Below are 13088 nucleotides of genomic sequence, written 5' to 3'. Positions count from 1 at the left end.
AATTTTATTGACTCTTATATAACAATATAATAATATCTTATACAATATATTGTGCACGTCTAACGGGTTTTCCCATTAGCTACCTCTAGAATTCTAGCTTTTTTCTATTTTTAATATTTTGATAAAAACACAGCACAGCACTTTCACGGAACCCTCTAGTGATCTTCGCGGAACCCTAGGGTTCCGCGGAACACAGGTTAAGAAACACTGCTATAGAGGACGAACTGGGTGTGTAGTGGTGTAATAGCTCGAACAGTAGTGGTCGGGATCGCCTAGCAATTACTGTCGGCTATGTAGTGATTGTTGTGGATTATGTGTATTTGTGTATTAATGTGTGTATGTATGTGGGTGTGTGTACAATAAAACAATAATAATAAAATGGTAACACGGTTTTTGGTAAATAAGTTGCTGTTACTGTATAATACACAATAATAATAATGACACAAATATATAAAAAATCACAGCAACACAGATGTAAAAATTATGATAATAAATAAATAAATAATAATAATTAGTTCACGGCTCTTATAGCCAGTAGTATAGAATAAAATAAATAATAAAATAATAATGTACAACCCTTATGGCTGAACAGAATAAATCACAATAATATTATAGGCAGCTGTTTAAGCTGTTAGCTCGTGCGAACTTAAGTATAAAATATAAACAGAATACGTGGCCCTTATCTCTCAACAGATTCAATATAAAATAAATAACAACAAAAAAAAAAATAGTAAAAACTTACAGTTGTGGAGCGCAGTCTAGCTAGCTGGTCCTGTGCTAAAATGATAAAATAATACACAATATATAATAATAATGAGTAACGATTCACACACGTAAAATCTGCACAATAATATGATAATAATGCCCTTATGGCTCACAAAATAAAAGGATAATGCAATTAATAATAATATAATAATACGCTGTGGCGATTAGCGCCCACGCAATGTGATATAAAGTATAAGTATAATATAAATATACGAAGGGGTATACGTGGCGGTTGGCGCCAGCGACGATCACAAAAAAAATATAAAAAAATACGATTTTACTCGGTACAATATTAATAATTGCGGCGGACTATCTCACACGACGGACGGAGAAAGACAAAAATTGCGGCGGCCGTGTCCAGTAATATCCGCGTAGACGGCGGCGTGCGATAACATTTAATCTACATATTATATAACTCACAAGACACATTCAATAGGTACGAAAATAAAACAATACAATAAGTGATATAATATGTGTGTGTGTGACCAGCTGTCCTCTGTGCCCAGTGATAATGCTAATTAAAAAATATCGATAATATTATTATGTTGCGGCGGCAACAGTCATAGTTAAATGTACAATGTAAAATATGAAGTATTATGAATAAATAAATTTAAATAAACTCTGATTATTAATTTTTAGTCACTGTATATTATAATTATATACTTGGCACAAAATTACAAAATAAAATTTCCTAAACAATTTAAATTATGTATGGAAAATAACATTTATTATACAGGCTAAAGTCATCTAAATACTTAACAATGGAAGATAGGCTTTGATGTATAACTGATATTATATAAGTTATTAAAATATGTTATGATCCTAGGCGAATACATAATGAATGTTGATAATTTTAAGACCGCACAATTAAAATTGTAGTTTGTATTTGGAGGATTGAATACAAACATACATAGTATAAGGTATTAAGGTCAGAAGTGTGGATAATAATATATAGTTCGATATTATTTAAATAAAAATAAAATCTAGGTTTCTGCTTGTGTTAAAAAATAACAATTATAATAAGGTTAGCACCCTCACACTTTTTATCCAGGCTTGGGACTGGCAACTCATACATAATATTATGTAAGTGAATAGTTGGCGGTTTTACGTTCCTTTTTGAATCCAATAACAGTCTGATTGTAAACTTACAGGTTAAGTTTACAATTTATTTTTAGCTGTGTTATGTTTTGTTTTTTTCCAATTGGAAAATATTTTTACATTCTTTTTAGAATGATAACATATACATCTTTGCTGTTGTTTGGCCATCTTTTTTCTGCAACTATTGTGTCATTGGCGCAAACCCAATTGGAAGTTCCTTGTCTCAGGTATGCAATGTAATGGCCAGAACTCGTATTTTCTCCCATAGGTATGTAATATTGCAGCTTGAGTTTTGTATTGTGCTCCAGCAATTTCCAAAATAGAGGTGGATACGCCACTAAGTTTTAGATCTGTTATCTTGTTGGGAACAAATTGACCATTTACAAATGTTGGAATAAATAGTTTTAGTTGAATTACTTTATACTCATTTGCCACTATTATCTGATGTTTATCTTCAGAACTTCCGATGTTATTACAATTATTGCATTTGTAGTCATCTAATGTATTCCAAACATTTTGATTTGTTGAAAATAATGTTTTCAAAGTTTGTGATCTGTGCTGTGGAATCTCAAAATGTAGAATCAAACTTGTAGGTGCATTGTTGGCCGTTGTATGTTTACAAGTATTGCAACGAATGGTATACAATTCTTGAAATCCAAAAAAAGATTCAAATTTAGGTCTACTACGGTCCATAAGTGCTTCTAAAAATTCTTTACAATCTTGTTGCTGTTGCAGAGTATATAATATTGTCTCGTTGTCCAAATATTCTCTGATTGTTCGAGTATCACATGATCCACTGTTACTTGTATATTCGTGTAGGCTATGTTGAAGTGTTGGTCCGAGTTGATTATTGCGAATTTCATTTACAAGAGATTGACAATTAAAAAGAACCTGTATGACAGAATAAGCATAACATGATACACCATCAATGTTAGTAAAGCCACAAAATATACTACTTGATGTTATGTCAACTTTATTCTTAATGCTTGATATTTTTATTGTTTTTGGATTTTTTGACACAGTTGCATTAACACTTATTGTTTCTAAGAATGAATCTGACCTTATATTGCAATTTTCTGGAACTTTGAGAGTATTACTATTGACCTGAATAAATTGAATATTATTAATTATGATTTTATAATCAACTTTTTTGGTTGATTTAGTTTTAGTTTCTGGAACCAAAATAGTGTCACTATCAACCTGTATGAACTCAATATCGTCCAAGTTATTATTATTCAGGACCTTAGTTAATTTAATCGATTTTTTAGATTTTTCCACAGGAAATCAATCGATTGCAGAAACGTTTAGTTTAATAAAATTGTTTTTGACTTCTTCTTGTACAATTTGGTCATCAACAGTCTCAGAATATTTTTCTATTTCCTTGAAAGTATCTATGTCCATAACCAGAATAGGTCTGTGATCACTTATGAGGGACTCGTACACCAAAGCTGCAATGTCAACATTTGTAATGACATTGTCAATGGTTGTTCCGTGATTTGTAGTAATACCGTCAACCAATATTTTGTAATTGAAATGTTTTAATATTTGAACTAGTTGTTTTGGCGGTTTGTTGAAGTTTACTTTGAAATCACCAATAAAGATAACATTATTTTTGGTGGAAGCTACCGTTTCAATGAAATCACAAAGCTTCTGTACAGGAAAATTTGGCGATGAATATATCCCAATATAGGTAATATTTTCAATAATGACTTCAATTGCTTCTAAGTGTGTCTTTTTCTTTTGATCTTGAAGCAATGTTGTGCTGCAGATTATTTCTTTATTATTAATGGATTCTTCAACAAAACAAATAGAACCACTTTTACCATTTGCATGTATACTGTCTATTCTACAGCATTCAGTATGGTTCTTAATGGTATATGTGTCAGATGATTTTGAACCAGTTTCTTGGAAGAACATTATTTTAGATTGTAAAAGAACGAAATCCGCATTAATGTGAGCTTCATATTTTTTTAAAGACCTTATATTGTGTGACATGCAGGAGAGTGGCATGTTGTGTGTCATAATTCTAGAAAAGCGCGGAAAAAGAGCACAACTTGGTGTCCTGAGTCTGCACATTTCATGTTCAACTTTTGCAGAAGGTTTTGGTGGCTTTGCAGGAAAGTAATCTATACGCAAACCTTGAGCAGAAGTTGCTCGACTACATCCTACATATAACATATTGCACTTCAAGAATTTTGGGGTATATGAAATGCTACAGATTGATATGTGGCACCTTGACTTTTGTGTACCGTCAATGCCAAAGCTTCCACTAAGGGCAATTGCATTCTAGTTACTTTATGGTGTTCTGCATTACCGAATTGAAATTCTAATTTTATAATTTCAATTGGTGTCCACTTGCACATATCATCTGTGTGTTCGCCTTCGGGTTTTAGTTTGTTTTTTATCTTCTGTCTGGTTAGTGACCCCACATCTGACTCATCAAACTTGATCCAAACTGTTTTTGCAACTTCTTTACCTCCTGCAGTCTGTCCTTTGTTTATTTGCATGAGTTCTCCGATTGCACCGTTCACTATGCCGTCTTCGGTTGAAATGTTTGCTATCACCATGTATTTAGCTGTTTCTTTTAAAACTAACCTTAAAGCTAAACCCATAGTCTTTTGTCGTGGCAGTTTCTTGGCAGATTCAATATCCGATTGTTTCGCAGACGTATCAATGGCTTCGGATATGAAACTAACTTGATTCTTAGAGTTAAGCACTCTCCTGTTCATTTCGTCGACTTCGTAATTAGTAGCCCAAAGATGCATTACTTGTGTTTGAAAAGTAATGTCTAGGTGGGTTATAAAATTTTGGAAATATTTTACATCAGCTTCCTCCAACTATCCTCTGGCCAACTTTGTTAACATTATTGCAAATTGTTTGTCATCTTTTTGGCGCATTATTTCAGCCAACTCATAAAACTTGAATGTTTCCCAAATAGATTTAATCGATAACATTTCTACAGCACTTGGAAATTTAGTCAATATTTCTTCAAAACTATCGTACAATGGTGTTGCTAATACCGGTGCTAATTGAAAGAAATCGGCAAACACTATTACATTTATGTCACCAAATGGTTTATTTATTCTTAATATAGACCTCAATCGTTGATCAATGTATCCCAGTGTTTTTATGCCAACCATGGAAATTTCATCAATTATCAAAAGTTTTAAATTTGCAAACTGACAACGTAGTGTATTTGAAATATCTGAACTTAACTTTGGTAACAATCCGGCAAATTGATTCAATGGTAGTTTGAACGCGGAATGAAGTGTTAATCCTTTTATTCCATATGCGGCTTTACCTGAAGGTGCTGTCAGCAATACGGGAGGAAGTGACAGATCATCTATATCTGGTCTAAGATTTGCTATCCGAATTACAGATTGTGCTAATGATCGTATAAGCATTGATTTTCCAGCTCCCGCTGGTCCAGTGACAAATACCTTCATCGCAGGATGACCTTTTCTCCACAATTGACTTCTTATAACATTAGTTGTATGATATAAGAGTTGGCGTTTACCGTCATTTAGACATCCGATTAAGTCTTTAAACTGTTCATTGTCTATGAGGTGCACTATTATCTTACCACCATCTTTAGGTGAATCTACATCTGATGTGTTTGTATTTTCAACATAATCCCCACTACCGTTTATTAGTACATCGTCTGGTACCCAATCTTCATCGTCTACAAGCTGATTGTTGTTACGGCCTTGTTCCCCGTCTATTTGGATTTCATTATCGTCTAATTGGGTTTCTTCTACTTTATTAAACTGTTGGTACAACTTTTTTATTTGACCAATGTTTGTTTCATACACTTGTTTACAGTTAATATCTAACAAATCGGTTTTTTCATCGCGCCATGGTAAAAACAACATAATATTTTCTCTGTAAAAGTCTTGTTCATTTTTATCCACATTAAACCTAACATACCGTATGATTTTTCTGATTTTACGTTTATGTATATACTTGTTTGGTTTTCCGATTAGAGTGGAGTCAATCGGATAAAAGGTATCAGGTTCATTATCAGTGTCAGAATCAGAACTGTTGTTAGCCGGTTTTTTTTACCGCGGACTTCATAATTGGAGCCAAATTCTGCTAAAGTTACATCTTCAAGACTGTGTGGTCTACATGAATAGTATTCATTGAGACCGTAAAAAAAAATGTCATCAGATTTTGGATCCATTTCTCCTCTAACTGCCATTGGTTTCAACATTCGAGTTCTTTTATCAGGATGGCTAGTGTTTATAAATATATACCCAGTTGAAGTATTGCATTGCTTCATACCTAAGCAAGTGTACACTGCTTCCTGTGCAGAGATTTCTTGACTCCCTGAAAAAGTTGACGCTATTTTTTTCAGTTGTTCTTTAACCGATAAATCAGTAGAAGACTTAAGATTTTCGACAATGTCTCTCATTAGTTTTGATATTCCACGTTGGCTTTTTCCAATATACTCGATTACATATCTAACACAAGAATAAACGTCCAATATGAACTGTATATCCATGTTAGATTCCCATAACGGAAAAAATTTTTCATTGAATCCAGAAACCATTCGTTGTTTTATTGTACGTTTTAGAAAAACTGTTGGCCGTCTGATAACAGTTCGAATAATGGATTTATATTCATTTACATCTTTAATTGACAATTTTTGTAAAATGTCTTCTAATGATGGATCTGAAGATGAATCACTGTCCTTGAAGTCCCTGAGGTATTGCAGAAGTTTTTCATATTGTAGTATACGAATTTTTCTTGTGATCGGATTACTTATGTCTTCTGTTAGCGGAGTCAATATACAGGTTTCATTCATTGGCGGATATGGTATGTTGAAGCGACACTTTTTCATTTGTTTGTCTTTGTCAAATCTGTAACAAGTGTGTGTATGGCTATGAGTATTTTTATGCAAATACTCTTGGGCCGGACTGCCATCGTCTACCATACACGTAATGTATTTGTTGATAAGTGTTACACATGCACCAAAAGTTTCTGGTTTGGCTGGGTCGAAAACAGGTGCATTGTCTAACCACAATAACATATGTACATGTGGACTGCCCCTATGTTGATATTCGACACGATGAAAGAAATGTTTCACACTGTGTTCTTTGAAAATAACATTTTTGGACTTGATCAATTTAAAAAGTGCTCTAAACCTATGATCAAAATAAGTAGCACAAACAACTGGGTCTTGTCGAATTAAATATGATTTTTGTGCATAAGTTAGGACAGTATCATCAGACAACGTTTTGGAGTAACGCAGTTTATACAAAATCTTTAACAGATCAGTCCAAGTTGATTCACTAGGGCTAAATGTTAAGAATAATGTCGGTTGACCTTCTTGACCCACTATGGCAACAACATTTTTTCTCATTGCTGCAAGATATGAAGGTGAATTTTGTACGTTGTGTAATATTCGGTATCCTTGATCGTTATCTATCATTTTGTTTAGAACAGCTGGATTTGCTACGTCATTCGCAGTTGTGTTTCCTTTTTTGTTTTTTCGTAAAACAATTTGCACATTGCTTGCAATTAGTTTTTGAACTAATACTTTGCATTTAAAAAACAAGTTAGATGAGTCTGATGCAAACCTTCGATATACGTTCAGCAGTTCAGACCTTACTACTTTTGAGTAATTTTTTAAAGGTGATTTATTTGTACGTGGATGCTCACCAAATAAATCAGGAAAAGCTTTTTCCTCTGTATGGTCATCAATAAGAATAAATAACGGTTTCATGCATTCGCCTGGTGCAAAAGAAACAAAATCACAGTTTTCAATCATCGTGTCCATTGTTCCCGGATTGATTGGTTCAATATTTGTGTCTTCATCGTTTATTTCTTCACTTTCGTGATCTGAGATATTTTCCAAACTTTTTGATGTTTCTGATACATGCGCCAGCCAATCTTTGTCTATTTCAGAATTTTTATATAGAGGTTTTTTAATCAAATCATTCTATGCTGATACTACTAATGATGGTCTAACATTTTGATAAAGATAATGTTGTTTAATGCACGATTTTCTTTTTAATTTTACCTTCATTATCTTAAATTTAGCTAAATTTTCGGCACACCTTGGCAAAATAGATGTAGTCTTAGTCATATCTATTGGAACATTGATAACGTTACCTTTGATTTTTAGCTATCCATCACTGCGATGACATTTGAATATTTTCATAAACAGTAATCTAAGAGAAATCATTTGCTTTTCTATTTGATTTAATTGCGTAACTGAAGACGGAACACTGTTTATCTGATTTAACTCATAACCATTTCCTATGTACAACGGAGGAACTTTGGATTTTTTTATATGTGGAAGACAACTTGTACATATCGTCACAGTACTCTTGGCATCACTTAGAATTGACATCCCCAAATCGATTGAAGATACCAGAGTTGCATTTATTGACATTGGATGGGAAACGTAATCTATGACATGAATAACATTTTTCTGATAAACCTTGAGACCTTTTCAAAATATATTCAGATATCGAAACATCTTCCTTTTACCTGGTTTCGTTTAATTTTTGCCGTTCTCGTTTTTTATAAGATATTGAATTTGGTGTTTTATTTTTAGTAAATACATTTTGACGTAGGCTACTATCTGATGGTAATCTTCGATTTTTAATGTTTCGAAAATATTGAATTTAATATGTTTTTTTGAAAACTGGATTTTCCATTCGTTTCAATCTGTTCTTCACACTGGCGATCTGGTTGGCTTTTTTAACGTCCGGATCTTGCAGTCGTTTCAACATGCTCTTACGACTGGCGATCTGATTAACTTTCTTTAAAACTGGGTCTTTCAATCGTTTTATTGTACTTTTTAAATTAACAATTTTCTTTGATTTGTAGCAACAATATCAGACGCACGGCTTAATTGTTTTCTCAATTTATCCTTTTCAAGTTCTTGCAAATGAAGAACAATGTTTTCGCGTGATATTTGATTGCTTCTTTTTTATTTTGTGTACGTTTTCTCGGACGTCCCATTTTATGAAAAAAAAAATATATTTATATATAAGATAAAAAAAAATAAATAAAAACTAAACTTACAGCTAAAAAAAACCTTAATACTAAAAGTTAAAAAAAATAAATAACAACAACAACAACTGCTACCTCTGTCAACCAAAAAAAAGAATATAAAATTAGCTGATAATTAGAGTATATAATATTATAAAAGAACTAATTTGAAAATTACCTTAACACAAGTCGCAATCACAGATCTAAAACAAAATTATGAATGTTACCAAAAATAAATATATAATAAAAACATTTGAATGTTAGTAGCACCACTTATATTAGTGAAAGGCCACTTTCATTGAAGACCTTGGGACAACAACGAGATATGTCCATGTTTTGGTCAAATTCACATTTTCACGTAATAAAATAGGAAAAAAAAATCTGAATCAAATGGTGCAACAACAAGATATGTCCGGACAAGTCTGGTTGTTGCTCCAAATACTGGTAACACTGTAAAACAACATGTTTATCAATAAATTAATGATTATAGATACCGCTTTGATAATGAAAATCAATAAATTATTCATTTCATATTATTTACTTGTAGTAATGTAGTTTAAAAAAAAATAGTATACAAACTATACAACAGTAGTTACTAGTCATTAACTTTCTTTAACTCTTTGTTGTTATTGTTAATTGTTATTTAATGTTTATGTTATTAATTAATTAATAAGAGTGAATTTAAATTTAATAAATGTAATGAGTATTTCAAGTATAAGTGGTTCCAGTATAGATGATTTCTTTAATGACCCAGACTATGGAAATCCGAATTCTCTTATTGAAGTGTCGGATTTCGAAGACAATTTTGAGTATGAAAAATATGACTACTTCAACAAACAATCAACACCCGCGAATAATAATTTAGCATATGATACTGACTTTGATGAAAATATTGGCAGTGAAAATGTCAGCAGTGTTCAAGTTATTAATGATTCAACAAAAGAAGATGAGGTACATAAGTCCAAAGGTAAGAAAAAAATAAAAAAAAGAAACTTGGAAACGTAATAGTTCAAAAAATAGTAGAGCACTAGGGCTTGAACATACTACGTAGTATACGTGGTAATCATGTAATGCCCAGGTCTATAGGTCCTGATTGTAAATGCAGAAGCAAATAATTTAGCAAAGTAAACAGTTCAGAGAGGGATATGATTTTAGAAAATTTTAATAAAATTGACCATACAGAGAACAAGCCACATACATAGTTGGGTTAATCAAAAAGTGACTTTGAGTAATGTGCAGGAAGGCTCGCAGTCACTCACCTTTTACAATGAATTGGATTTTTTTTTTTTTTTTTTTAAGAGCAATACAATGTATTTTATAGGTTAAGAATATTTCTGCACCAGTTGCGTTTGAGACGTCTTGTGGGGTTGTCATGTAGTGTTTTTAAGGCCATTTGAGAGATGAGAGGGTTGTGATTCGAAAAGAGTTTTCCGTTAAACCTTTTGTAGAAATCGGTGGCTGTGTCGTGGATGGTTTTGATTTGAAGGTCATCGTGTAGTACTTAGTTCGTTACATACCAGGGAGCTTTGGCAATAATACGGAGACAAATTGATTGGAAGGATTGAATCGTTTGAATATTAAATTTTTTGGCTGGGCCCCAGAGTATGATGCCATAAGTCCAGATGGGACGAAGGATACATTTGTATATAATAATTTTATTTTGGATGTTGATGCTGGATCTTAGTAAGGGCCTCAGTAGGTGAAGTCTGCTGTTTAACTTTTTCTGTTTATCCTTGAGATGCGGACCCCAAGTAAGTTTTCTGTCGAGTGTTAGTCCGAGATATTTAACTTAGGTGCAATTTGGAATAGTAGAGTTGTTCAAAGTGACCAATGGGCAGTCTTGAGGTCTTAGTGAAAAGGTAATATGTGAAGATTTAGTCTCGTTTATTTTGATCATCCCCCATTTGTTGAACCATGGCAAAAGGGTGTTTAGGTGGGTTTGGATTTGTTGACTGGCAATGGTAGGGTCGGCATTTGAGGCAAGTATGGCTGTGTCGTCTGCATAAGTTCCGATAAGAGTGAACTGATTAACTGGGATATCAGCAGTGTAGAGAATGTAGAGAAATGGGGCAATGTTGCTGCCTTGAGGAACGCCTGCTAGAGCTCATGGTGGGTTGAAACTTGAAAGTTTATCATTGATTCTAACTTTGAAAGATCTAATTTCGAGGTAAGATTTTAGGAGAAGATAGTAAGGGGCTGGGAATATTGTTTTAAGTTTGAACAGTAATCCTTGGTGCCATACGGTGTCAAAAGCCTTAACAACGTCTAGAAAAGCTCCCGAGCAGTATTTTTTTGTTTCAAGTGCCGAGGAGATGAAATCGGTTACGCGGTGTAGTTGATGGGTGGTTGAATGACTGGAACGGAATCCGAACTGAATGTCAGGCAGGATTTTTTCATTATGAGCTATTGGTATTAGCCTTTTTAGTATTATTTTTTCAAACATTTTGCCAAATGCTGGTAAGAGACTAATCGGTCTGTACGAGGTAGGACTATTAGAAGGTTTACCTGGTTTCAATATTGTTATGATAATAGAATGCTTCCATGTGGGAGGGAAATATGATAGGCAAAGTAGGGCGTTGAATATGTATGTCAGCCAAATAATTGATCTTGGTGGGAGGTTTTTAATAATTTTATTTGAGATTTTATCATGACCGGGTGACTTGTTGTTTTCAGGTTTTTGATAATGTTAGAGATTTCGGCAGGCGATGTGTGTTTAGCTGGTGGGGCCATAGGTAGTGGAGAGAGTAGGAATGTTTTGACTAATTCAATTTGATTTGGGCAGGGGAGTGAAGAGTGTGGCGTAAAAGAGTCAGCGAGGTGAGAGGCTAATAGTTCAGCTTTATCTTGATCGTCGACTGCTATTGTGTTGTGTTCTCGGAGTAGTGGTGGGAAAGTTTCCTTGTGTTGGAGTAGAAACTTGGTTTTTTTCCACAGTGTGTCCTTGTTTGGGGAAAGAGAAGCAAGGTGAGATTTATAAAGTTCATTTTTGTGGGTCTTGAGGAGAGATTTAAGTTTATTAGATAGTGAATTGTATTTTTACCTGTCCTCAGGATAGTGAGAGTGCTGCCAGCGGTTACGGGCTCTGCGTTTTTCGGTTATAAGTTGTCTGATTTCAGGTTTGATAAGATGATCAAATTTTAGATTGTGAAATGGGAGGGAGGAATTATTTTTTGCGTTGATAATAGTTTCAGTAAAATTTCTGATGGCGTCTTCGTGAGATTTTAGCTTGATGTTGAGGTGTGAGTTTCTAGTTATGATGCTACGAAACCTTGGCCTACTTATTCGGGAAGGATTATTATTGTTATGCGATGAGATTGAGGCATTTATTTGAATTAGAACTGGAGTATGGTCAGACGCTGGGTCATTTAGGTTGGTTAGTTTTGTCTGGAAGTGATTTGGAATGTTAGAGATGTAGAAGTCAAGAAAATCGGGGTTGCGGCCTAGGTGAGAAGGCCAATAGGTTGGTGCGCGTGGTGCATGTACTTTGGCGTGTTTTAATCTGATAAGATTCTGGAGAGAACGGCCTGTGGTGTTGATTGTTGAGCATCCCCAACAATGATGTTTGGCATTGAAGTCAGCTCCTAATAAGAATGTATGATTTAACGTGGATAGATATTGGAGGAGTTCGTTTTCCGGGAATTTTCGTCCTGGGGGAAGGTATGCAGAAGCAATGGAGACTAGTATGGAGTCGATAAGCAAAGATGTGTTGGTTATTTGCAAATCGTATGATGTAGAAGGTTGAGATGGAGTGTGTGCAATTTTATTAGAGATAATTAGCGCTGCACCACCATGGGTGGTACCATCAGGTGGTCTGCCCTTAGTATGTTGTAACCGAATATTTTAAAGGCCGAGTTATTTGTGAGATGTGTTTCGGTGATCATGGCTATGTCGACTTGGTTTTTGATTAATGATACTTGTAGTTCATTTATATTGTTTAGTATTCCATTGGCATTCCATAAGAGTATGCTGATAGGTTTGGTTAGTTGGTTAGCGGCCATCCTTGATGAAATTCTCTATGATTGTCGTGAGAAGTGTGATCATGGGGTTGGTTAATGACTTTAATTCATTTATAAAGAAAGAAAGTTTATTGGTTAGGTTATTTTCGGCAAGTACCTCATTTTGGACAAGCGGTTAGAACGGTTTCCCGATGGTTTGGTAATGTTGGGTAAAGTAGGTTGTATACAATCAGTATTTGGAAGTGGTGGGAAATTTTGTGATTTTAA

General features: G+C 33.9%; 1 protein-coding gene across 1 annotated transcript; it reads right to left on the bottom strand.

Annotated features, from left to right (window-relative positions):
- Positions 1 to 4700: 4700 nt before the first annotated feature.
- Positions 4701 to 5735, bottom strand: LOC126553414 (uncharacterized). Its single transcript, XM_050208580.1, has one exon. It carries the CDS (start codon positions 5733 to 5735, stop codon positions 4701 to 4703), a length of 1035 nt encoding a protein of 344 aa, XP_050064537.1.
- Positions 5736 to 13088: the final 7353 nt, after the last annotated feature.

This window comes from Aphis gossypii, unplaced genomic scaffold (genome assembly GCF_020184175.1).
Source record: "Aphis gossypii isolate Hap1 unplaced genomic scaffold, ASM2018417v2 Contig00241, whole genome shotgun sequence".
Lineage (NCBI taxonomy): Eukaryota > Metazoa > Arthropoda > Insecta > Hemiptera > Aphididae > Aphis > Aphis gossypii.
The sequence above is the reverse complement of the archived record's forward strand: the minus strand, read 5'-3'. Positions and strand labels throughout refer to the sequence as shown.